Source organism: Chenopodium quinoa, unplaced genomic scaffold (genome assembly GCF_001683475.1).
Source record: "Chenopodium quinoa cultivar QQ74 unplaced genomic scaffold, ASM168347v1, whole genome shotgun sequence".
NCBI lineage: Eukaryota > Viridiplantae > Streptophyta > Magnoliopsida > Caryophyllales > Amaranthaceae > Chenopodium > Chenopodium quinoa.
In genome coordinates, this window is record NW_018744268.1 from 3,701,858 (window position 1) to 3,728,778 (window position 26,921).

The 26,921-nt window shown below is 36.8% G+C and overlaps 1 protein-coding gene and 1 long non-coding RNA gene across 2 annotated transcripts; both read left to right on the top strand.

The window, feature by feature from the left end:
* Nucleotides 1–12,132: 12,132 nt before the first annotated feature.
* On the top strand, nt 12,133–15,039 carry LOC110694850. The gene is made up of 3 exons (XM_021872013.1): nt 12,133–13,351; nt 13,726–14,520; nt 14,801–15,039. Exons 1-3 carry the CDS (start codon nt 12,133–12,135, stop codon nt 15,037–15,039), a joined length of 2,253 nt encoding a protein of 750 aa, XP_021727705.1.
* Nucleotides 15,040–15,788: 749 nt separating this feature from the next.
* On the top strand, nt 15,789–16,991 carry LOC110694921. The gene is made up of 2 exons (XR_002505984.1): nt 15,789–16,061; nt 16,820–16,991. It is a non-coding gene; the product is annotated as an uncharacterized LOC110694921 (long non-coding RNA).
* The last annotated feature ends 9,930 nt before the right edge of the window (nt 16,992–26,921 follow it).

Sequence of the window (26,921 nt, forward strand, 5' to 3'; positions counted from 1 at the left end):
TCCTTGCATTAAGTTTTTGTATGACAAAGTGTGTGATGCTTGTGTTAGAGGAAACCAAACTCGAATTTCTTTTAAGTCCAAGAACATGGTAAGTACCAAAATACCTTTGGAACTCATTCATATGGATCTATGTGGTCCTATGAGAATCCAAAGCAGAAGTGGTAAGAAATATGTTATGGTTATTGTTGATGATTTTTCAAGGTTTACTTGGGTTTTCTTTCTTGTTAGTAAAGATGAAACATTTGATGAATTTGTAGCTTTTGTAAAGAAAGAACAGAGAAGAACATGTAATCCACTGATTCATCTTAGATCAGATCATGGAACTGAATTTGAAAATTCTAAATTTGATGAATTTTGCACTGAGCATGGAATGAATCACAACTTCTCTGCCTCAAGAACTCCACAACAAAATGGAGTGGTGGAACGCAAGAACAGAAGCCTTGAAGACATGGCTAGAACAATGCTGATCTCAAGTGGTCTTCCTAGGAACTTCTGGGCAGAAGCAGTGAACACAACATGTTATATTCTCAACAGAGTATCAGTTATAGCCATCACTAACAAAACTCCTTATGAGTTGATCAAAGGGAGAAAACCTAATATTTCTTACTTTAGATCTTTTGGTTGTAAATATTTTGTTTATAACAATGGTAAAAGGAATTTAGGAAAGTTTGATGAACGAAGTGATGAGGCTGTATTCTTAGGGTATGCCTCTAATAGTAAAGCATACAGAGTATATAATAAAAGGACAATGTGTGTTTGAGGAATATGTACATATTATATTTGATGAAACTGAACAATTGAATGATGTACAAGATTGTGATGATGATTTTGAGATTGGACTTGTACGCAAGGCAGATCTAGATGAAGAATCAACATAATTGCAGAAGCAGCAAGTTGAAATTGCTGAGCAAACGAATTCTAAAGCAAATGAAGGTCAAGAAATGGAGAATGCACCTCGAACTCCCCCTCATGAACACAATCTAGATCAGAATGAAGGAGATCCTGCTGAAGTTCCAGCTGAGACTCAAGAACGAGTTCCTGCAGAAGAACCAGTCAACACTGATCAGGAAAGATTGTATCCAGTCAAGGACTTTACACCTAAGCGTTGGAAATATAAGAAGTCTCATCTTGTGGATGCGATAATGAGTGACATCTCAAAAGGAACTCAAACCAGATCTCAGCTTAGAAACTTCTGTGCATTCTATGCATTCCTCTCTTCTATGGAACCTAAGAACTATGTTGAAGCTTTGACTGACGCAGACTGGATTGATGCTATGCAAGCTGAATTAAATGAGTTCGAAAGAAATAAAGTTTGGCATCTGGAACCTAGACCCAAGAATAAGAAGACTACAGGTTTGAAGTGGATGTTTAGGAACAAGCTAGATGAGCATGGTATTATTGTCAGAATTAAAACAAGACTTGTTGTACAAGGTTTCAATCAACAAGAAGGAATAGACTATGAAGAAACATTTGCTCCAGTAGCTAGGTTAGAGGCTATTCGTTTACTTATTGCTTTTTCTGCTTATATGGGATTCATGTTGTTCCAGGTGAATGTTAAATGTGCATTTTTAAATGGATTTCTAAATGAAGAAGTCTATGTGGAACAACCTCCTAGATTTGAAAGTCAGGAGTTCCCAGACCATGTCTATAAGCTTGACAAGGCTCTTTATGGGTTGAAGCAAGCTCCTAGAGCATGGTATGAAAGGTTATCAAATTTCCTTTTGAAAAATGATTTTAAACGAGGCAAAATTGATAAAACTTTATTTTTGAAGTCAAATGGAACTGATATCCTAGTTGTACAGATTTATGTAGATGATATTTTATTTGGTGCAACTAACGAATCTTTATGCAAATATTTTGCTGACCTTATGAGTGGAGAGTTTGAAACGAGTATGATGGGAGAATTAAATTTCTTCCTCGGATTGCAAATTAAGCAAACTGAAGAAGGAATCATGGTCCATCAACAAAAGTATATCAAGGAACTGATCAAGAAATATCAGCTTGAAAATGCTAAGACCAATGATACTTCAATGGGTTTGGCAACTAGAATGGATGAAGATCCATCTGGAACTTGTGTTGATCAACCTATGTACCGAGGTATGATAGGTTCTCTACTTTACTTAACTACTAGTAGACCTGACATATCTTTCAGTGTAGGTTTGTGTGCCAGGTTCCAAGCAAATCCAAAGGAGTCTCACCTAAAAGCAGTAAAGAGAATCCTTAGATACTTGAAAGGAACTGATGACTTGTGTCTCTTCTATCCTAGAAGTGACTCATTTAATTTAATTGGCTTTACTGATGCTGACTATGCAGGTGATTTGGTTAATAGAAAAAGCACTTCAGATATAGTACAATTTTTAGGACCTTGTTTAGTTTCTTGGGGTTCCAAGAAGCAAAACACAGTTGCATTATCTACAGCTGAAGTTGAGTATGTGGCAGCAGCAACATGTTGTTCACAAGTACTCTAGATAAAGCAACATGTTAGAGATTTTGGTCTAATATTTGAATGTGTACCTATTTACTGTGATAACACAAGTGCTATATGTATTTCTAAGGATCTAGTTCAACACTCTAAGGTAAAACACATCCACATTAGGCATCACTTTCTAAAAGATAATGTGGAGCAAGGGAATATTAAATTGGAATTTTGTAATACGGAATGTCAACTTGCAGATATTTTGACCAAACCCTTAAACAGAGAAAGATTTGAGAAATTGAGACTGGAACTTGGGATGATCAAGCTGAATTGATTGCTTCTGAAGTTCCAAGATATGGCAAAGTCGAAATTAATGTAAATAGAGCAAAAAGTGCATTTAGCACAATCTTGGTGTGTTAAACATAGCTGAAGTGTCACCGTTGTTGATCACTGGAGATTAGTTCATTAAATCGCTTAATTAAATTTGCTTGTAGTAGTGTACATTGCATGTGTGTAGAAAGCGTGTTCCAATTGCGTGTTTTATTTTCAGAAAATTCTTTTTGTAAAATTAAATGAATTTGGAAAGAAAAGAATTTTGGAAAATTCATCCTGCCAAATTGATTTCGAAAAATTAATTGAATGTGCTCAATTAAATGACTGAACAGTGACCCATTAACTCCATCACACCGCTTCAGAAATTATAAAAGCAACTTTCACCCACTACTTTCACTTCACTGTCAAATCAATTTAACCCACCTCCAGTAAAAATCATCAAAGCTCTAAACCACCTTCAAAAACCATGGTTATCATTGCTGAAATCGTTTCCTCAGAAAATTCCCAGAATTTAGAAAGAACTATTCAAGAAGCAACCTCTCCCTTAGCCATGGTGAACTACAAAGCCTCGCCTTCCACCATAGAAGATTCTGAAAATCCTAAACCCTCGTTATCTGAACATAAATCATCAATGAAAAACCCTAATCTCAACGATGAAGCAGAAAGCAAGAAGGAAGCCTCTGTTTTTGAAAGACTTAAAGAATGGAAGGAAAAGAGATTGAGAGGAAAAACTTTTGAAGAGAAGATGGCAGAGGTGGATGCTTTTGCTAGAGGAGAAAATTCAGATGATGAGAAAGATGAAGAAGAAGAAGAGGGTGAAGAGGAACATAATGGATCAGAATATAGAGATGAGGTTGAAGAGGAAGATGACGGTGAGAAATCGGAACTTAGTGCTGATGCTAAGAGGTATGTTGTTGGACATAGACTCGATTTAGACTGGTGCAAGAAGGCTAGGTTTTTAGAATTTCTTGATTTGGTTAAATTTCAAGGGTGGGAATATTTGTTAACAATTGCTTCAAACAATGTCATGTATCCTGCTGAAATGACTGAGTTTTGTTCCAAGTTTCAAGTTAAACAAGGAAAAATCTCTAGTGTGGTTAATAAAAAGAAAATTGAATTTGATGTTGAAAAATTAGGAAAAATTCTGAAAGTACCAACTGATGGGTACCAAATGTATTTGAAAGGAAAGGGAACAGTGAAAGTAGGGAATTATTTAGGAGGTGATATTGTTGAAACCCTAGGAGGAAAAAGGGGGAAGAATGTCATGAGCCATAATGATTTGAGTCCCTTGAACAAGTTACTTTTTAACTTGGTTCGAAAAACAATTCTGCCTAGGACACAAAAGAAGAGTGAAGCCTGTTTGATGGATATGGCAGTTATCTTTTGTCTCTCTTAGAAAATTAAAGTCAACTTTCCATCACTAATGTATCAACACCTAGCACACTGTGTTCCAGGGAAGAACAAAGTGGGCTATGGAGTCGTTCTGTCTACTGTCTTTGAATCACTTGGTGTAAAATTGAAGGGAGCTTATGAGGGTTTGGAAGAGAAACCTGAGAATGTGATAGATGGTGAGACTCTGCAGGGCATCAGTCTAGAGGTTGTGAATGGAAAGGTTAGAAGAGTTGAAGAGAAAAAGAGTGTAGGAGGAAAAAGAAAAGGGAAAGAAGTTCCAGAGCAGCCTGTGAGGAAGAGCAGGAGATTATCTACTAGTTCTGCTCCTAAGACTAGTATGGAAGAACCTCTGGAACTTGATGTTGAAAGAAGACAAGGTTATAGCCGGGCAAGTTGCAGAGCTGGTTGATAGGGGTGAAGTTGCTGAAAAGCAGATTAAAGCCGTCACAGGAAGGATGCAAAAGTTGGAGTAAACTGTGCATAAACTTGAGAGTAGTCTCAGGTCTCAGAAGCTGGAGTTCCAGATGGTAGTTAAACGTATAGAAGACAAACTGAAAGCTTCTGCACAACAAACCAAGGAGGACAACAAGAGAATCTTAGAGCTCCTTCAGACCTGATTAACCTTCAATCCTAGCCTAGCCTAATTCAGTTTTTTTTTAGCCTTTTCTTATTTCAGTCTGGAACAATTCAATTTCTGTCTTTTAAGTTTTTGAACAAATTTATTTTGGTTTGTAAAAATTTGTTAAGTAGGATGTTGATCTCTTGGTATTTTTAATAGAATGCTTTTGGAACTGCTTATATATGTATGTTAGTGTACATTATGAATTCTTATGTAGGAGAGTGAAACTAACTTAAGGGAAGTTAGCAGCGCTGCCTTCAGTTTCCCACACTCGATGAATTGCTTGTGGGGCTGTAGCTAGATGCTTAATAACTTGAAAATACAGGACTTTTTGATAATGTCAAAAGGGGGAAAAGAAGAAGCAAACTTGGATGTTGAAGTTGTTTGGGTTCCAGTTGAGAAAGTATCAGAAATTTCTGTGATATGATGCCATAGTAGCTTAGTTTATTTCTGTTTAGTTTACTTTGTTTATTTTGTTTCTGTTTTTTATTTACTTTCAGTCAATAAACCAAAAACACAAAAATATGACCTTCTATTTTGTTTAACTTGTTTCTAGAGTTTGCTTAAGTTTGTCATCATCAAAAAGGTGGAAATTGTTGAAGCATAAAGGTTTTGATGATGAGGAACTTAAACTAAAGCAAACTCAACTAATAAAGGTTTTCAAGTGTTTGATTAGTTTAGGTGAAGTTGATCGTGGTGATGGAAGAAGTAGTTGGAACTAAGAAGAAATGAAGAGATCTTTATCAAAGAAGTTAAACAAATCAGAAGAAGAGTTCTCTAACAAGAACTAGTTCTCTAACAAGAACTGAGTTCCCTAACAGGAACGTTCCTTAACAGGAACTTGAAGACAACAAGCTTAGGTTCTTTGGTGGAACTTAACAAGCTTGGAGCCCAAGTAATCTGGCTGAACAAAAGCGCGGCGCAGCTATTAATTTAGTTAAGATTTTTATTTTTCTAGATTATTTTTAATATGTTAAGTAGGTTATTGCACGAAATTTATTAGAAGCGTGACAAGTTAGCTTGGTAAATAAAATAAAACGGAAAATAATAAAAGATAGATTTTAGGAAAAGATTTTCTAATAGTTTTATTTCCTTTAAATCGGTTTGTTAAAAAGATAATTCTTTTAACAAAATATCTTTTTATCTTTATTTTCCGAAAAAAATTTATTCATATGATTTACATAAAACCGTGTTTTAAAGATAAGTTAAGTTAACTTATTTATCTTTTAGAAAACCTACTTTCTATACGAGTGTGACTTGTATAAATAGTAGAGAGCAAAATGGTTTTAGTTTTTTGTGAGTTTATGCGTGAAGAAATCTCTGTGCTTAATTGAGTAAGTTTACCAAGCTTCTAACTTGTCATACTAGTTTCGGATTGCGTGCATTGCTTGCCTAACATACTAGGTGTCGTATTCTTGTATTGGGTTGGGTTATTTGGGTGTGTTTATCGTTTATATCATACGAAGTTGTGTAAGCTTTGTGGTGAGGCTAAGTGTTTGTACTTTGGCAGTACGTGTAGTACTTTGGCAGTACGAGTGAATCTAAGTGTGGTGCTTAGGTTGGGTAGGATAGGGTCCTATCAAGTAGCAATTCCAGTGAGGAACTTGTGAAACTAAAGGTCCGTGTCTAATAGGTTGTAACTTGGTGTTTGCCTTATTATAGTGGAGTTTGTGTGTTTGAAATCCCTAAGGCAGGGTCGAGGTTTTACTTCCAGTTGGGTCCTGGAAGGTTTCCTCGTAAAATATGTGTGTGCCTTTAAGTTCCTATATGCATTGTTTATTAATCCGCGAAAAGTGGACATTAGGAACTCGATACAATTCCCCCCCCCCCCCTCTTGTATTAATCGTCTCAACTAACAATTAGGAATGATATTTCCTAATAGGCCCTCCTCTAGATCATTGGGCCGCATATAAGAACCAAACCGGGCCCAATTCAGTATTTTGGCCATAACTTCCTCATTATTCATCGGAATTGGACTTATAATATATCGTTGGAAAGCTCTTTTCGAGCCCAATCCAATTGCACCATTATTGAACCCTTGTCCTGGATTGGCTATTTTCATAAAATAGAGTAGGTTTTCAAAAACAGAAAGAAATATTTTTTTTATAAAAACTAAACACAACATCAGACCTTTCACACTTTCACTTCATTCGATTATGGTTCGACACGTAAGGTATTCATCATTGGGTTTGGTTTTGGGAAAACACAAATGGGTGTTTACAAATGGTTTCAAAGTTGTTGTTGCAGTGTCGGGTGTGTTGTATTGGAAAACTACATCTTACTAATTATGTAATGTAATGGTTTATGTTGCCGTTAAACACTTTTAATTTAATTTATGGATGAATGTAATGCTATGGAGAATTTCTAATCGTTACTCTATGAATATTATAATTGATATGTCTCAATTGGTTGAAATTTGGTAAATTTTGGTTAAATTTGAGTGAAAATTGGACCAAAGAAGTTCAAATGCTTGGTGCACATTGCAGTGTTACATAACAACCCCTGTTTAAATGCAATAGGTGTCAATGTTGAGGGAGCAGGTACATTGATAATATGCTTAGCATCATTTTTTACTGGACTAAGGAAATAAATTCTAAGTGACTATAGGTCATATAAGAAAATTTTTTATATTAGCCGGCAATATGTGATATTAATTAATGTTTTTAACACTCGAAAATTTGTGATTTTGAGTAATGTTTTTAACCCTTAAAAGAGTGTTAAGCTCATGTTAATGCAAAAACGTAAATGCGGCATGTAAGTGTTATCCTTGACAAGTTAAAACAACAAATTAATTAGAGATTTAGTTAATTACAATACAGATGAATTGGTGCATCATCGTTTTCCAATAACATCCTTGCACAAGATTTGGAAGGATTTTCCAATACATTGAAGTTTATGACATAGCACTGACACACCTACTCCCCTACCCTTATCTTCAGCTCATGAATGTACCAGTGACTTAACCCTCTGATAAAAAGACTTAAAGAAACACCAATTGGAAATAAGTTTACGAAGTCCCTTTTCAAAGAAGCTATAACATAATATAAACCGGATGAACATGCTTCTATTCCATTTTATCTCCTATCCATTCCCCCACTTTTCAAAGTACAATCTCACTGTTAACCATGCATAAAAATGGCAAATCAATACTGTCACAGAATGCGCAACTACAAATTAAAACAACAAAGGGGAAAGGTCTTGTTTTTCACCTTTACTGTACTTCCAGCGTGTGCAAGCCACGGAAGAACAAGAGTTATAATTCAATTCCGTGGAATACTCCTACAATGAAGCAGAGTTAAGTGATTTCAACAAGATAGGAGTTGGTACACTCCATTCCGAACTATGCAACAACCTAGAAGCCGGTACAAGATACACTTTCCCTTGGAGAGTTATGAGAATTGGTAATTGTCCAGTGAAGCCAGGCTACATGCCCCTTATTTAGGACGTTGAGGCGTATTTGCATAAGGGAGCTGCTGTGTTCGTCAAATGGTTTTGTGAACTTCATTGTCCGTCCATTCCGACGTATATACCAACAAAAATCCTTGATGTGTTTGATTTGAAGATACTAATCAACCCAAATGATATCCCAAATTACACCGTCCCGCTGTAGAGTAGTATGATCATAATGGGAGCAAACAAGGCTGGAGTACATGTCATGGAGGTAATAGATAATCTGTATACAACAAATGTATTAGTTAAATCTTAGATCACTCGATTGGATTCCAATAGGTACTATCAGGCAATTGTTAGAGCTAAAAGGGCAGATAAGTTGCCACGTCAAAAACAATTTCCTAAGGGTTCAAAGGTTATTTTGTGGAACGGGAGGAATGTCCACCGACCATCATTTAAAGAGAATATTCAGATCATTCGCAAAGCATTTAATCCTATGTTAATTGTGGTCACGGAGGCTAGAGTGTCAACACCAATGTTGCACATAGTCAGAATAGATATGGGAAGTGGTTACAAGGTGGAAGAGGTTGGCCCAAACACTAGTTTGGGTGGGGTGATTTTGGCATGGGATTATTGTGTGGAGCCATTCTGCACCCACGGGCGATCAAGCTTTGATGAATCATATTTATATAGGGTTCTTAGGTACGTTTATGTTAGTTTTTATACCCTTTTCTTAGTCTTTTTGATCGATTTTAGGGTCGTATTTGCATAATTCATCATATATCTCTCTATTACGCTCTGTTTGTGTATTTCTTAATGTTTCAAGTGATTTTGTAGTCATTTGGACGCTTTCGAAGTGTTTGGAGATGATTCGAATGATATTTGAATGGAAATAGATTGATTGAGTTCATTGAACGAGGGATTTATACTCGCGGATGTTGTATCTAAGGATTTTATGCATGGTAATTGAACATAGCATCCACATGGATCAATATGCACTTTTCGGAATTGAATTTGAGTTAGGAACAAAGGAAAACGAAGGCTTGTAAAGTTTCAAAAAGGACCTTTGTGCATTGTTTCAGCCATATCTCGAGTTCTACAGATCGGATTGAGGTGATTCAAGTTGGGTTGTCAACTAGACTTGAAGATATTTCCAATGATAGGTTGAAATCCCTCATACAATTCTTATATTGTGAGTTACAGCTTTCCAAAATCGGTCCTGAAAATCTGCCAGCAAGCGCCCAGCCACCGGGCGATGGTTTAGCTGCACAAACGACCCTTCGAATCTGCCTAGCCCAATGGAAATCCATCGGTCGATGGTCTTCGTCGCATCCCTTGATCACTCGACTATCGGCCATCCATCGGGCGATGGGTCTGGTGTGCGGGAAACTTGTTTTCCGTCGATCGTAATTCTCGCGACCAATTAAAATACGACCTTTGTTACTTTTATTTCCTCATTTTATTTTATCTATTTTATTTTATTTAGGATTAGGTTTTAATATAAATACTTGAGAGGATTTTATTTTCCTCTTTATGCTTTATTTTTCTAGATTAAACGCTTCTTAGTTTTCTTTCTCTCCGTTGTTGAACCCTAGCTTTTCATTCTCCATTAATTCAATCATTGAGGTATTTTCATTCAATCTTTCGTTCTTTATTTATTTTATTGATTATGAATTCAAGTTTATTTATCTCTTTTGTTTTGTTTATTTCAATTATGAGTGAGCAGTCGTTTTTTAGGGTTAAGTGAGGGAAGCCATGTTTATACCATGATTATTTGTGCTTAATTATTTATAAATTTATGAATTAGGGTTTGAATAATTCCAATTGATTTGTGCTTTATTGTTTGATTCATGTAATTGGCCAATATCACGAGTTAAATTTTTAGCTAATAAAAATTAGAATTGAAAGATCATATTTTCAGAGGCTTAATTACAATTGGCGAATTTGATTATGTTAGCGACCGAAGTACATATGTTAATTCATAAGTGTGAATTCCTGAGCGTAGGATTAACAAGTGCTTTAATTATTCGACCTAGTTTGTTTATTGATGGATTGTTTGCATTTCTTGGGTTGGTATAAGCATGGTGGACCGAACGTTTGCCCTAGACTTTAATTTATCTGTGAATAACCTTATTTTCATTATTGTTAATCTTTAGTTAATTAATCATCAAATCACTCTTCGTTTATCGAAATAGTTTATAATAACTGGGAAAAAACTAATAGAACCTGTGTCTTTGTGGGATTCGACCCGTATTTACTAAGTCTCTTCTAACAACAGACATCGTGCACTTGCGGTATAAATTTTTATTCATCAAGTTTTTGGCGCCGTTGCCGAGGAGACGGCTAGATTCTATTAGTTTTAGTTTGATTGTTTGAACTGTTTCTATTGTCCCATTGGAACTTCTAGTTTCAATTGGGACATTCTCATTGCTTTATTTTCTTTCTGTTTATGCCCAGGTCAAAACGAACAGGTGGTTTGATCCCTACGGATCCGGACTTGGACAAGACCCTTAGGCAACTCAAAAAACAAGGGAAAGGGAAGCAGAAAAAGACCCACTCACAGAAGAGCTCTACAACACAGTCTGACACACGCAAAGAGATGACTGATAATAGGTCTCTTAATTCTTACGGAGTACCATCCCAAGAGGGCATTCCAACGGGTCTTAAAATGCAAGCAATCACTGCAGAGAACTTCGAAATCAAACCCGCATTTCTCAGTATGGTCCAACAAAATCAATTTAGTGGCCATCCTACTGACGAGCTAATTAATCACTTGCAGCGATTTCAATAATTATGCTCCACTGTTCATCACAAAGGAGTCACTCAAGATCAATTGAAGGTGATGTTGTTCGGATTTTTCCTTCGCGATAGAGCTCAAAAGTGGTTGAACACTGTTGAGGAGACGGAGTGGAGCAAGATTTCTCAAGCATTCCTCAAAGAATATTTTCCCCCTGAAAAAACTGAAAAGATTCGATATCAAATATCAACATTTTCTCAAGAATCGGGGGAATCTCTTAGGGAAGCATGGGATATATTCTTATATCTTCAACGATCATGCCCGAATCACAATTTTGAGAAGTGGAATATTGTTTGTATTTTCTATAACGGACTAGAACCCGAGACTAAATGTATTGTTGATTCTGCCACAGGTGGGGTTTTCCTTGACAAGAAAATTGAGGAAGGGTATGATTTTCTTGCAAATCTTGCATCCAACCACTTCTCATCTCCAAGAACACGACCAAAAAAGGGAAGATGGAAGTTGAAGCATATTCACTCATGACATCTCAAATGGCTCAATTAACTGCAAAGATTAAAGCATTGCAGGCCTCTCAAGAATCTTCTCTTTTATCTGTTAATGATATGTCTTCTCAACCTTCGCAAACTAATTTTTTTTGTGAATTGTGTGGTATATAGGGTCATTTTGGATATCCACGTGCTCATAATTCTCAAGACACCAATAAGATGGAGCAGGTGAATGCCTTTCAACAAAGGCAACCAAATGATCCATATTCTAACACATTTAATCCAATTTGGAGGAATCATCCCTACGTTTCATACAAAAGCGATAATGTTGAAAATCCTCAACCTCTGCAACAATGGACACAACCTCAGCAATAGTGGTCACAGTTTCAGAACCCTCAACCTCAGCAATATGTTGCAACGCCTCCACAACATCAACAAGGGGCCTCTCATCATCCTCCCCCGAGTTTCAATAGGCCACCTCAACAACAACAACCTTCTCATGGCACTCAAGAGCCTACTATGTCTGACCTTATGAGAATGATGACAACCATGAAGCAAAGCACTGAAGATAGCATCAAGGAGTTGAAAAACACGACAAAGCATTTGGAGAACCAACTTGCACAAGTCGCAGGTACCAATATCCAAAGGCAACCTGGCCACTTACCGGGACAACCTTGTCCCTAAGGAGACCGCCAATGCTATCACTACTAGTAGTGGTGTTAGTTATTAAGGGCCACAAATGCCTACTGATGATGCAAATCTTGAGAAGGAGAATAGTGAGGTCGTAGAGAAGGCCTTGGATGATGTTCCCACTTCAAAAGATGGGAAAGCTAAAGCAAATTATGCTGAGAAAGAGAAAAAGAAAGGTTTCGAGCCTCCACCTGCCGAGCCAAAGCTACCATTCCCACATTGGATGCAAAAGAACAAGCTAGATCAACAATTTGGTAAGTTCTTAACTATGGTCAAGAACCTTGAGGTAACTGTTCCTTTTACTGATTTGGTCTCTCAAGTTCCAATGTATGCAAAGTTTTTAAAGGAAGTGATTACTAAGAAGAAAGACATTGGTGGTGTAGAAACAGTCGCTCTAACTGCAGAGTGTAGTACTATATTGCAAAATAAATCCCCACCTAAGCTTAAGGACCCTGGTAGTTTTTCCATCCCATGTCATGTAGGTGCATTATTCATTGATAAAGCTTTATGTGACTTAGGTGCTAGTGTGTCTGTTATGCCTCATTCTGTTTGTAACAGGTTGAATATGAGAGCTTTAAAATGCACACAGATCACTTTGCAAATGGCGGATCGTTCTATAAAATACCCTTTAGTTATTTTGGAGGATGTCCCCGTTCGGGTTGGGAAATTTTTCATTCCTGATGACTTTGTAGTTTTGGATATGGAGGTGGATAGTAACATCCCGATCATTTTAGGTAGACCTTTCTTGTGTACTGTAGGTGTTGTTATTTTAGTCAAGTTTGGATCCTTTACTTTGTCTGTTGGTGATGATACAGTGACTTTTAATCTAATCAATGCGATGAAGTCGCCTATGCTTAAGAATACTTGTTGCAGGATTGATTTGCTTGATGAGATTGTGAGAGATGATATGCCTCGTGAGTTAGCTAATGATCCATTAGAAGCTATTCTCGCACTGGAGGTCTCTAAAGGAGAAGGAGATGCAGCGATTGATTCCTTGATTCGTGACTTGGATGCCCCTAACACTGAGGGGTTTGAGGTAATGAAAACTATTTGTTCTACTTCTGAGTCACAAGTAAAAAAGGTAGAGTTAAAACCTTTGCCTTCTCATCTTAAATATGCATTTCTTGATGATAATGAGGAATGCCCTGTAATTGTTAGTGCTAAACTCGATGATAGCCAAGTTTCTAAGCTTTTGACTGTGCTTCGCATGCATAAAAAGGCAATCGGGTATAGCATTGACGATCTTACACTGATAAGTCTTAATTTTTGTATGCATAGAATCAATTTGGAAGAGAATCATCGCCCTTGAATCTAACCACAACGTCGATTGAATCCTAATATGTAAGAGGTGGTGAAGAAAGAGGTAATGAAACTTCTTGATGCGGGCATCATCTACCCCATCTCAGATTCTAAGTGGGTGAGCCCGGTATAAGTCGTTCCTCAGAAAGGGGGACAACTGTTGTTAAAAATGATAAGAATGAACTAATTCCTACTCGTGTTGTCACAAGTTGGCGTATGTGTATCGATTATCGCAGGTTGAATACAACCAATTTGAAAGATCACTTCCCCTTACCTTTTATAGATCAAATGCTTGAAAGATTAGAAAAACATAGTTTTTTCTGTTATTTGGATGGATATTCAGGTTTCTTTCAGATTCCCATTCATCTGGAAGATCAAGAGAAGACAACGTTCACATGCCCCTATGGTACATTTTCTTATCGCATAATGCCATTTGGGTTGTGTAACGCTCCTACGACGTTTCAAAGGTGTATGATGGCCATTTTCTCTGATTTCATTGAGAACATCATGGAGGTATTTATGGATGATTTTAGTGTTTATGGTTTTGATTTTGATATGTTCTTGCATAATCTTTCTAAGGTGCTTAAACGTTGTACTGACGTCAATTTGGTCTTGAAATGGGAAAAGTGCCACTTCATTGTCAATGAAGGAGTGGCACTTGGTCATCTTATTTCTGATCGTGGCATCGAAGTTGACAAAGAAAAAATTGAGGTGATTGAGAAACTTCTCCCTCCCGTGAATGTCAAGGGAGTGAGAAGTTTTCTTGGTCATGTAGGGTTTTATCGCCGATTTATAAAATATTTTTCGAAAATAGCGAAACCCCTCACTCAACTATTTCTTAAGGATGCCACATTTGAGTTTACTGATGCTTGTATGAAGTCTTTTAACAGGATTAAGGAGGCATTGATAACTGCTCCTATCATACAACCTCCGGATTGGGATTTGCCATTCGAGATCATGTGTGATGCGAGTGACTATGTTGTGGGAGTTGTGCTTGGACAACAAAAGAACAAGGTTTTGCATGCCATTAACTATGCTAGTAAAACCTTGGATGAGGCTCAGATGAATTATGCCACCACTGAGAAAGAGCTCCTAGCTATTGTGTATGCTCTTGAAAAGTTTCGAACTTACCTTACTGGTTCGAAAGTAATTGTCCACACTGACCATGCCGTTGAAGTATCTCCTAGCAAAGAAAGAGGCTAAACCGAGGCTCATTCGATGAATTTTTCTCCTTCAAGAGTTCGATTTAGAGATTTGAGATAAAAAGGGTGCCAAGAACGTTGTTGCAGATCACCTCTCTCGACTAAAATTTCAGTCTACTTTAGATAGCCGTATAAATGACTCTTTCCCCGATGATCATTTATTCTCTACTTCTTCTATATCTCCATGGTATGCTGACTATGCTAATTTTTGTGTAGGTGGTTCACATCCTCTGGATCTGACTTACCAACAACGCAAGAAGTTCTACCATGATGCCAAGCGGTACTTTTGGGATGACCCTCATTTGTATCAAAAGTGCGCTGATGGAATGTTTCGGAGATGTGTAGCGGATTGGGATAGTCATGGTATCCTTCATCATTGCCATAATCTACCTTCTAGTGGACATCTTGGTTCTACTATAACTGCCTACCGAGTGCTTCAATGTGGTTTCTATTAGCCCTCATTATTCAAGGATGATCGTTCTTTTTGCAATGCATGTGATGAGTGTCAAAGAATGGGAAATATATCAAAGAGGCAAGAGATGCCACAAAATGGGATTCTTGAGGTCGAGCCTTTCGATGTCTGGGGCATTGATTTTATGGGACCATTTCCCTCTTCTTGTGGGAATCGGTACATTTTGGTTGCCGTCTGTCTCCAAGTGGGTCGAAGCTGTTGCGTCCCCTACTAATGATTCGAAAGTCGTTATGAAGCTATTCAAAAAGATCATCTTCCCGCGCTTCAGAGTCCCAAGAGTTGTCATTAGTGACGGTGGTTCTCATTTCCATCAACGAACTTTCAAGTCTCTTCTTAAGAAACATGGAGTTACTCACAAGGTTGGTTTGGCCTATCATCCTCAAACGAGCGGCCAAGTTGAGGTATCTAATCGACAAATCAAGAGAATCCTTAAAAAGGTAGTCAACAAATCCCGCAAAGATTGGTCATTGAAGTTGGATGATACATTCACTACTATAAAAATGGTCAAAGGAACCTATAATAAAAGACCCGTTAGTTAATTCAACGACTCTCTTTAATATAACAAATCTGATATTAGAGATAACGGGTCTCTTATATATCAAAGAGCCCACCAAAACATGGAGGGAAAAAAAATAAGAGACCCGTAATTGACTTAACAGGTCTCTTATATGTGTAGGGCCCCACCACTTAAAGGGTTGACAGCAAAACCCTATTTCTTTCTCTTCATATTCCCAATTTCCCATCACCTATTCACGCCGCTAACTCATCACCTTTTCTCATTCATTCTGATCTCCTCTCATTTTATTTTTCTCTTGGGGCAAAAAATGCTCCATTCTCTTTCCTCCAATCAACGATGTCAACGAAGGCGAAGAACCTTCTTCCGACACTGAAGACAGAGAAAGAGAAGGTCCTAGTTGGAGTTGGATCGCTTCTCGTGTTCTCAAGACTTGCATTTCGTATTCTAGTGGTGTTACTGCCGCTATTCTTCTCTCTGAACTTTCTCAGGTCAACATTTTTTTTTACCTCATTTTCTTCTAATCTGTTGAATTTCAACTTATTATAGTTTAGGTTTGATGAATTTGTTAAGGTTTTGCCTCTTCGTGCTTAACGCCGGTAGTATCACTTTCTTTCTCTTCCTTCTCCTTTTATTTCATCATCATCAACAAATTAAAGATCAAGTTTGAGGCTTTAAAGTTCAATTTTAACCATGAAAACTATAGATTTAAAGTTTTCATGTTTAAATTTGGCCAAAAATTTATCATTAATTTGTAGAAAAAGGTAACTTTTAATATTTTGCAGATTTTTTAGTGGGTAAAAACAAGTTTTTTCATGGTGGTAGTTTTGATTTTGGATTTTTTCATGGGTGAGTATGGTTTTATAGGGGTTGTTGGGGTGTAGCTTTAGACTGTTTTTGGGGGTTAAGTAGCTGTGGCGGCTAGGGTATTTAGGAGGGTTGGGCCGTTAAGGGTGGTTTATATGGGTGTGGAGGTAGTCTAGCGGTGTTGAGTTGTTAGTTGGTGATGTGATCTTCTTTTTTATTTTTATTTTTTTTTAAATGTTAAATTAGATTATTGTTCTTCATTTTATTGAATCTTAACTTGTTTATTGGCTTAGTAAGATATATAACTACATAACATTTTGCTTAATTGTTCCAATCCTAATATTGTTATATTATTGGGCATAAGTATTCCTAATATTACCTGATATTGTTATATTATTGGGCATAAGTATTCCTAATATTATTTATATATATCATTGGACAGGTTATGCTATTGATAATCATGGAAGGAATATGAAGTACAAGATACACTATTAACGTATGATCGTATGGAGTATATACTTATAAATGATTCAATAAGCTACCACTTGTAAATTCTAGAAATTATTTTGTAAATTTCAATAATTAATATATATGTTGGTTTGTTTAATTATATATTCAAAGTTTTCATTTTCAGTATTCCGCCAATTCAATAAAGCACTGAAATTCAAATTTCGAAACACTACGTATAATAAAAAAAATGACGAGAATTTTTTTTTTTAAAAAAAAAAAGAAGAAAGAGACCCGTTATGTAGCATATGGGGTCTGTTTGATACCTTACCGAAAAGATCTATTATGTTAAATAACGAGTCTCTTATCCTTCTAAATAAATTTTCAAAGTACTAGTCTGACAAACCTGACTTCTTAATTAACGGGTCTGTTATGTTTTTTAAACAGACCCCTCTAAAGAGGCTGTTTGTTTATCTGACATACCCCTTAACTAGAGACTCGTTGTTTGGCGGTTTGTAAAGCATTTTTCAACGACTCTCTTTGCTACTTTTTGTAGTAGTGATTATGGGCATTACGAACGACTTACAAGACTCCGTTAGGGACAACTCCGTATCGGTTGGTGTATGGCAAAGCTTGTCATTTACCGGTCAAAATGGAATACCTTTCACAATGGGCCGTTAAGGAGATTAATTTGGATCTAGAGAAGGCCAGTGAAGCAAGACTTCTTCAATTGAACGAGCTAGATGAGATTCGGCTCGATGCTTACGAAAATCATAGGCTCTACAAGGAGAAAACGAAGAAGTTTCACGAGAAGATGATCCAAAAACGAGAGTTCAATAATGGTGACAAGGTGTTGCTTTATAACAAAAGACTTTGACTTTTTCCAGGAAAGATTAAGTCTAGATGGTCCGGCCTTTCACAGTCACTGATGTCAAAGCATATGGAGCCATAGAGGTTGCTAGCAAAAAGGCACGAAATTCAAGGTAAATGGACAACGTTTAAAGCTATATACCGAGGGTGCTTTCATCGGCAAATTGGAGACGATTTATCTCTCCGATACAACAATTGATGCTTGATACTAAGGTAAGAAGTCGAGCTCACGACTCTAAATGAGCGCCTATCGGGAGGCAACCTGATTTCCTAATTCTTCTTTATTTTGATTTTTTTTTTGTTTTGTTTTTCCTTTTCTTTTTAGTTTCTCTTCCTTTTTTGTTTTTAACTTTTCTTTATTTATTTTCTCCATTTTTATTTTTTCTATTCATTTATTTATTTATTTATTTATGCTTTTCTTCTAGTTTTATTTTTATTTATTTATTTTTTTTAGTGTTATTTTCGTTTCCCTTTTTTTGTTTTGTTTTTGTTTTGCTTCACTAACTCTATTAACGTTGTTTATTTTTAGTTTTAGTGAAGGTTTAAATTTTTTTTTATATTCATTGAAAAAAAAGAGCCAGCAGCAGGCACCAGCCCGCACAAGCCAGCGGCAGGCCAGCGCCCCTGGGCGGAGCTCCCACCAACAGCCCAACAATCTGCCTGGGCCGCTGGAATTCTAGCGCCCGCTGGTCTGGCGCCCAGACAGCTACACGCATCCCCCAAAAAAACAAAAAAAACCGAAAAAAAACAAAAAAAAAACAAAAAAAAAACAAAAAAAAAGTTCCCAACCTGCACGAATCCCAAGAAACCCCACCCCCTTCTCTCTCCACCTCTCCGCCACCCCACAGCCGCACACCGTCGGCGCCCCACCGGCGCTGCTCCGAGACACCAGTCAGCCACCCTCCATGAAAAAAAAGAAGAACCCTAATTTTTCTCAAGGTTAGGGATTTTGATTTTCTTTTTCAATTGGGAGAATTGGTTAAAATTGCAACTTAATTGGTATTTGATTTGAGGTAACTAACAACAATATTGTTTTAATTGCAAAAAGCATAGGTATTATTTTCAATTTTTCATCCAACTTCTCTTCTTGAATTGTTTACATTCATATAAAAATTGAAAATTTTACCTCTTCTATATTAATATTGTCTTGTTGATTGAGTTTGTGGTGATTAATTTTGATTGAACATTGATATTTGGTTGGTGGTTGATTGGAATTTATTCTACTTTGGATTACTAGTGTTGGTTGGAGTATTTTATGCTTATTGCTATTTGATTGTGACATTGCATCATGAGAACCACAAAAACCACTAGTTCTCACCCAAAGTCCACTCATTCTCCACTTGCACCACTAAGATCCACTTCCACAAAGAGAAACCCACCTCGAAAAGCAAGAGCCTCACCTTCAAAGAAGCATCCCAAACTACCACATAAATCCCCTCCAAACACTTCTCATACCTACCCACATTCCACCTCTCACCCTTCCTCAAGTTTGAGCAAAGAAGGCCTTAGTTTTTCACTTCAAGACCGAAAAATCAAACCAACACTTCGTTATTCACAAGACGATGGTAAGAAGCTTGGGGTTGATGATTGTTTGCAAGAAATAGGTCGAAGGTGTGGTTGGTCAAAAGTTCTTAATTTGAAGGAAGAGGTTTATCCGGATTTGGTTATTGAATTTCTTACTTCTTTAGTAGTGTCTAATAATGGTGACATATCTTTTTCTCTTGATGGAGTGGCACATTCAATGGCACCAAAGGAGGTTAATGAAATTTTTTAGTTGCCTTGTGATGGAACTATTGGCCCATCAGAGTTTGGTTCGTTTTGGGGTGACAAAAATGGATTACACTTTCACCAAAAAAATGTTTTAGAGAGAACTCACAGGTCGAGATGATTGGAAAGTTGGTCTTACTAAGTCTTTTTCAATTGTGAACCCTGTGCCTCGTATTCTACATCGCTTGCTTCTACAAGTGTTCTTTCCAAAGACAGAGATGGGACAAATTTCTACAAGTGATTTCAAGATGCTTTGTTGGTTCTTACATGGTGATCGAGATAGGATGGGTCAATTGGATTTCGGAAAATTCCTCATTACCGCATTTCTTGTGGAGAGAAACAAGCCAAAATGGCCTATCACTATGGGAAGCTTTGTAACCATCTTTGCTACGCATCTGGGGATCGATTTGTCTTACTTTAAGAAGTTGAACTCATATGAACTCCTTGATAATGTGAGCATGGAACGATATGGATGGTTGTTGTTACCAAAGATTGGTTTGTTTGTATGGCAGGTTAAGGGAGGGGAGAAGGACTCACATCCGACTCCTTATAATGTTTTGCCCACTCTTGCGACTCGAATGGAAACTCTAGATGCCCTTTTGTTTCCGCCTACCCCCAACATATCATCCAAATAGGTGTGCATTCTACAAAGCAAGGATCTTCTTCGGCCCCTCCGCCTTTGGTTGGTGACAATTCACAGGTATCTCATACTCCTTCTCATGGGACTATTCCATCCCACCCTTTTCGTCATAGTGTCAATTTTGAGGGGTCTAGCAGCGATCCAATCACTATAGAGATGTTCAAGCAGTTCATGGCTAACATTGGTACGTTTTCTCAGGAGGTTATTGATCATTTCGGCAATTTGGAGCAACAGTTTCATGCCTTGAATTCCGAGGTTGTTTCTCTACGTCAGCAGATAGTAGCTTTTGGCACCACCGCTACATCTAATGACACTACAGTCAACACCTCTTCTGTCAACGAGGTTCCTGATGAGTGAGCTTTTCTTTCTCGTCTCTCTCTCTTGTATTTTATTTTGCCACAGTGAGAACACTGTGTTTCATTCTAGATTGGGGGATGTATATCTATCTTTTAATGCTTTCATAGTGTAGCTTTATTGCTTTCTGTAAGTGTTGCATGGTTTGTACCGCCTATTAGGGATGGGAGTTTACGTGTAACAAAAAAAATGTATTGCTTTCTTAGTTTAGTTTTGTTTTCGAATAATGCATTCTTGTGCCTATTTTCCATTTGTTTGACTTTGAACCGTGTGCGGATTAGATTAGACTCTCCTGAGCTTCTTCTCATCATAGTTATGATTTTGAAATTCGGTTGGTGTGCTTTATACGTTGATAACTGCGTAGCAATGTAGCCGGCGACTAATTGGTTTGTGGAAAGTTGTTTTGCTCTTTTTGAGTCTAGCTAGTCGATATTTTTGTAGACCCCAAGCCGTGTGAGTTTTCGAAACCTGATTGATTGACTGTCACATTTATAACAGTCTAATATTTTGTATGTGTGATAGTTCCTGGTGCAACTCTGATCTTGATTTTGCCTTGAGACTCGTAGTAATTTGGTTGTGATGAGTGCATGATTCAAATGATAAAGGTCTTTCTTTTTCTCAATTTGAGCCTCTAGAAGTTATTTTTGTACATTTGCTTCTTAATTGTTACCCATGTTGAGCTTTACCCTTCATTGAATTAGCCATATTACAAGCCTTCGGCCTCAATTGGTTACTATTCCCGAGCCTAGCTTGGGGGAGTGGTCTATCTTGTGATTTGTGAATTTTCATTTGGCTATATATTTGCTTCGTGGTTCAATAAAGGAGATTTTGAATGGAAGTTCAAGGTTTTTCAAAAAAAAAATGAAAAAAAAAGAAATAAGAAAAAAAAAGATTAAATAAATAAAATAAGGGTTGAAGAAGGAAAGAAGAGAAAATCAAATTACTTTGGTGTATAGTGATTTTTTTCTTGGTTTTTAGGGTGTATGGAGAGGCTAGATGCTAAACGAGGTTATCTTCGACATGCATTTGGTTGTGTTGTTATTATAAACTATTATTACCACTCTCCCAGCTAGTTCAATTCTCACATCTCCAAAAATGTTAATCCTACCTCTCACCCTAGCCCCATTACAACCCTCATAAAGACCTTTTGATCTTCGTGCATAAGTTATGATTAACTGAACTGAGTTTTGAGTCAAAGTTAAAGAGTAATTGTTGCATTCCGAGTCGACATGGTATAGGTTGAGTGTCTGTTATAACCCTAAGCTGGTAGGGCACCTCTTGTGCTCGAATTCAGCATATCTACAAGAAATCGGCGGAGACTAGATTGGAAAGAGAATGTTTGTGGCCTCTAGATCGGAGAGTTAATTGCAGGACTATGAGTGCTACGTAGTTCTATATGTATCCGAGCCAGATTTCAGTTTCGCTAACTTTGGTTTGATAGTTTGCTCGAGATTCAAGTCGGTCTTATTCTGGTTCCCTGGAAGTCTTATTTTTCTTGTTTCTCCGTCTTGAGTCAGGTTTTTCTTAGGGACAAGCAACGGTTTAGCATGGGGGAATTTGATGAATCCTATTTATAAAGGGTTCTTAGGCACGTTTATGTTAGTTTTTATACCCTTTTCTTAGTCTTTTTGGTTGATTTTAGGGTCATATTTTCATAAGTCATCATATATCGCTTTATTACGCTCCGTTTGTGTATTTCTTAATGTTTCAGGTGATTTCATAGTCATATGGACGCTTTCGAAGTGTTTGGAGATGATTGGAATGATATTTGAATGGAAATAGATGGATCGAGTTCATTGAACGAGGGATTTATGATCGTGGATGTTGTCTCTAAGGATTATATGCATGGGAATTGAAAATAGCATCCACAAGGATCGATATGCACTTTTCGGAATTGAATTTGAGTTAGGAACAAAGTAAAACGAAGGCTTGCGAAGTATCAAAAAGGACCTTTGTGGATTGTTTCAACCATATCTCAAGTTCTACAGATCGGATTGAAGTGATTCAAGTTGGGTTAGAAACTAGAATTGAAGATCTTTCCAATGATATGTCGCACGCCTTCATACAATTCATAGATTGTGAGTTACATCTTTCCAAAATCGGTCCTGAAAATCTGCCAGCAAGCGCCCAGCCATCGGGCGATGGTTTAGCTACACAAACGACCCTTTGAATCTGCCTAGCCCGATGGAAATCCATCGGCCGATGGTCTTCATCATAGCCCTTAATCACTTGACCATCGGCCATCCATCGGGCGATGGGTCTGGCGGGCGGGAAACTTGTTTTCCGTCGATCGTAATTCTCGCGACCAATTAAAAGACGACCTTTGTTACTTTTATTTCCTCATTTTATTTTATCGATTTTATTTTATTTAGGATTAGGTTTTAATATAAATACTTGAGAGGATTTTATTTTCCTCTTTATGCTTTATATTTCTAGATTAAACGCTTCTTAGTTTTCTTTCTCTCCATTGTTGAACCCTAGCTTTTCATTCTCCATTAATTCAATCATTGAGGTATTTTCATTCAATCTTTTGTTCTTTATTTATTTTATTAATTTTGAATTCAAGTTTATTTATCTTTTTTGTTTTGTTTATTTCAATTATGAGTGAGTAGTTGTTTTATAGGGTTAAGTGAGGGAAGCCATGTTTATACCATGATTATTTGTGCTTAATTATTTATAAATTTATTAATTAGGGTTTGAATAGGTCCAATTGATTTGTACTTTATTGTTTGATTCATGTAATTGGCCAATATCATGAGTTAATTATTTAGCTAATAAAAATTAGAATTGAAAGATCATATTTTTAGAGGCTTAATTACAATTGGCGAATTTGATTATGTTAGCGACCGAACTACATATGTTAATTCGTAAGTGTTAATTCCTGAGCGTAGGATTAACAAGTGCTTTAATTATTTGACCTAGTTTGTTTATTGATGGATTGTTTGCATTTCTTGGGTTGATATAAGCATGGTGGACCGAACGTATGCCCTAGACTTTAATTTATCTGTGAACAACTTATTTTCAGTATTGTCATTCTTTAGTTAATTAATCATCAAATCACTCTTTGTTTATCGAAATAGTTTATAATAATTGGGCAAATACTAATAGAACTTGTCTCCATGTGGGATTCGACCCGTATTTGCTAAGTCTCTGGTAACAACAGACACCGTGCACTTACAGTATAACTTTTTATTCATCAAGCTTGTATGAGCATATTATGTCTGTCTCTATTGGGGTAAATATCCAAACGACCATTGGTTGTTCTTTTTACAATTTAATATGAGAAAAAGTAGAATGTTACTAACTATGTTATGTAATTGCAGCCAGGTTACGAACAAATGAACAGATTAACAGGAGAGTGTCCGGCTTACATACTAGGCATAATAGATGTAGCCGAGAGAATGGTAGTGACGATGCTAAAGCGATAATATCAAACTCGTACACCAATGATGGTCTAGACGATGACCCTACTATGAATGATTGGGACTAAGAGGTGTGAATGAAATAGGATCATAATCCAGTAGTACTTATCAAGTGTTAGTATGTGTAGACACCTAAAAATGTCTCCATAAAACCAAACCCGATGATGAACACCTTTCACCGCTGTTATTGGTGGAGTTGAGTATTTAATCTTTGGAGTGCTTAAATCCATGTTCTATCTAATATATGTCATAAACCAATCCATATCCTAGCTCATTTCCCTAAACCATAACTTGTTATCCACTTTTCGTGTCCACATCGCAAAACCGAGAGAAACTGATTTTTAGGTCTTACAATTTTGATCCAATTATTATTTGGTTAGATAGGACTTGAAGTAATATTTCCAACCATAAATCATATGCTCAATTCCAAGCTATAACGAAAAAGATATGAGCAAAACACTAAACTCGGCCCAAAACCAACACCCTTCCACTAAAATGGCCATATCTTAAAATCTAAAAATAATTTTGACCTGATTTTAATTGTTTTGGAAAATAGACTTGATAAAATTTCCAATGATATATTATATGCCTTATTCCAAGTTACGGATCAAAAGTTATCGCAATTTTAAAAACATGTAAAAAACTGGAATTACAGCGCACAGTGCAAAAGCACCGTGTTACGGCGGCTGATAACGTGGCACGGTGCCTGGTGTCATGACATGGTACTGTACATCGTGTCACAGTGCTATTTCCGAAGCTTTTTTGCGTCAAATACAACCGTGGCACGATACCTGTTGCCGTGACACGGTACCTGTTGTCGTGACACGGTACCTGTTGCCGTGACACGAAATTTCTCACCCTGACACGGTGCTTTTTCCGTGTACTTTCCGCGTTCTACCATACCGTGACACGGTGTACTGTACTGTACCACAATGGACACTGCTGTATCACGGTACATGTGCCGTGTCACGGAATTTTCTCGTGTCTTTTCTGCGTAAACCCTTTACGCGTTTTCACTTCCCGTAGCTCAAATATGTCCCGCGTCACTCCAATATTCCCCGTGTCACGGGATTTTCCCTCGTCTGACGGTTCCTTCCCCCGTATGACGGTGCCTGGCACCGTGTCACGGTGTTCTCTTCTGTGTCGCGGTGTTAATTTTTAGGGTTTTTTTTATCTTTTTGGGGTTTCGTGTGTTCCCTCTACTCATTTTCTCTATAAATAGGACCCCCCTTCTGCAGTTCGAGGCATCAAATCATTCTATATTCCTCTCTTTTACACCAAAATTCTCTCTCTCCCATATTCTAAGCTTTAAACCTATATTCCTAGTTATACCATTCTTCCCTTAAGCACTCCAAGGAGTCTATACTAAACTCGAGGTTTCTTCCATAAACCAAGGCGTGAATGGTATAAATAACTGAGGGTTTGGACCAAATCAAATCTACATTTATTTAATTTAACTATCATTTAATTTATATTTTTTATTGAAGTTACCAACAATTTATTCATGATGTAACAATTTTAAGGAACGAGCGGAATGTGAGTAATTTATTAATTTAATTACTCTTATTTTATTTTTAATATTGCTAGTGTCATGATTAGGTTAATTTATATTTAATTTGACTAACGCTATTATTGTTGAATTACTTCTAATATTAATGTTTATTCTATTATTATTTTTGATCACCATATTGCATGTTTAAAGGGAATCTATAATTGAAAATCACGCCTAATAAGATAATTTGGACAATCGGTTTAGGATCCTTTTCAATCTTATTGTTAAATCAAGTGATCACAAATATTTTAGATTTATATGTTGCCTTAATATTCAACCAATTTAGCTTAATAATTGAATATTTTGTTTGTATGCCTTTGAGATCGCAGGAATGCTTTTCACTATAAGAATCAAGTAGAGGCCAATACGGGCGAATGTGACTCCATGACTCACTTCATACAATCATCCCCGATCCTCCTTTCGTGGTTCCGAACCATATGGAGTTAGTAATCTCATGGATTATGAATAGGGTGTAACCTTCACGGTCAATCGTTGTCTTCACGGTCAATCGTTGTTGCCTTCGTTGTCCCTTATTCGTGGTTGCCTTTTTATGATCCGTGAACGATTTACAAGTTCCTTAAAAACTTGTTGGCGGCTCCTGACTTTGCTTTGTCCCTAATCGTATTATGTCAATTCCCACATCCTATGAGTGCCAAGCATATTCACACATGCTTTAACGTAGGCGCACTTCAAACGACGCCTACAATATGTAATAAATGTCATGAAGAACATGTTTATATGAGTACCTTAGGTTACTTCATATTGCTAATATGTGTTTGTTTATTTAGTTTACTTAGAATGTGTTGACTGTTATGCTTCTCGAATGTGTTTCAAATTAATTCGAGTTTGTGGTTTTTTGGTTTATTGAAACGAGTATACATGAATGTTTCACCCTATAATAAAGTACTTGATCATGCTCAAAATAAAACATTATACATACTTCATTATAGCAACTTCAACATACAAAATGCTAACTAAATAGTTTTTGATCAAGGGAAAGGAAAAACAAAAACAACCACAGTTATAGGCATATAATTAGTCCTTGAGCCCATGAATCCATGATTCCATGCCATCTTCAGTTGGTCCACGTATGATCTATTAGAATTCAAATGAATGTTTGGACGAGCAGTGTAGACACCCAAATGTGTCTCCCTAAAACCAAACCGAGTGATGAATATCTTTCACGTCATTTGTTATCGAACAAAGTGAAAGTGTGAAAAGTCTAGTGATGTGGATGTTTTTACTAAAATATCTCTCTTTCTATTTTTGAAAATATTTCTTTCTTTACTCTATTTATGAAAATGTCTAGTCTAATTTAGTTTGGTCTATGATAAGGGTCTAATAATAATGTAGTTGGATTGGGCTCGGAAAGAACTTTCCAACGATATATTATAAGCCCAATTTCGATGAATAATGAGGAAGTTATGTATTAAATTAAATTTGGCCCGAAATGAATTTTATATGTGGCCCAATGATCTAGAGGAAGGCCTAT

What these genes read in the sequence shown, in the direction of transcription:
- LOC110694850 (XM_021872013.1), top strand. Translation starts at nt 12,133, where the DNA reads ATGCCTACTGATGATGCAAATCTTGAGAAGGAGAATAGTGAGGTCGTA. An exon ending in ACTGATAAGTCTTAATTTTT is followed by an intron (nt 13,352 to 13,725) that starts GTATGCATAGAA and finishes ATGGATATTCAG; the next exon opens with GTTTCTTTCAGATTCCCATT. An exon ending in GTTTCGAACTTACCTTACTG is followed by an intron (nt 14,521 to 14,800) that starts GTTCGAAAGTAA and finishes ATTTTTGTGTAG; the next exon opens with GTGGTTCACATCCTCTGGAT.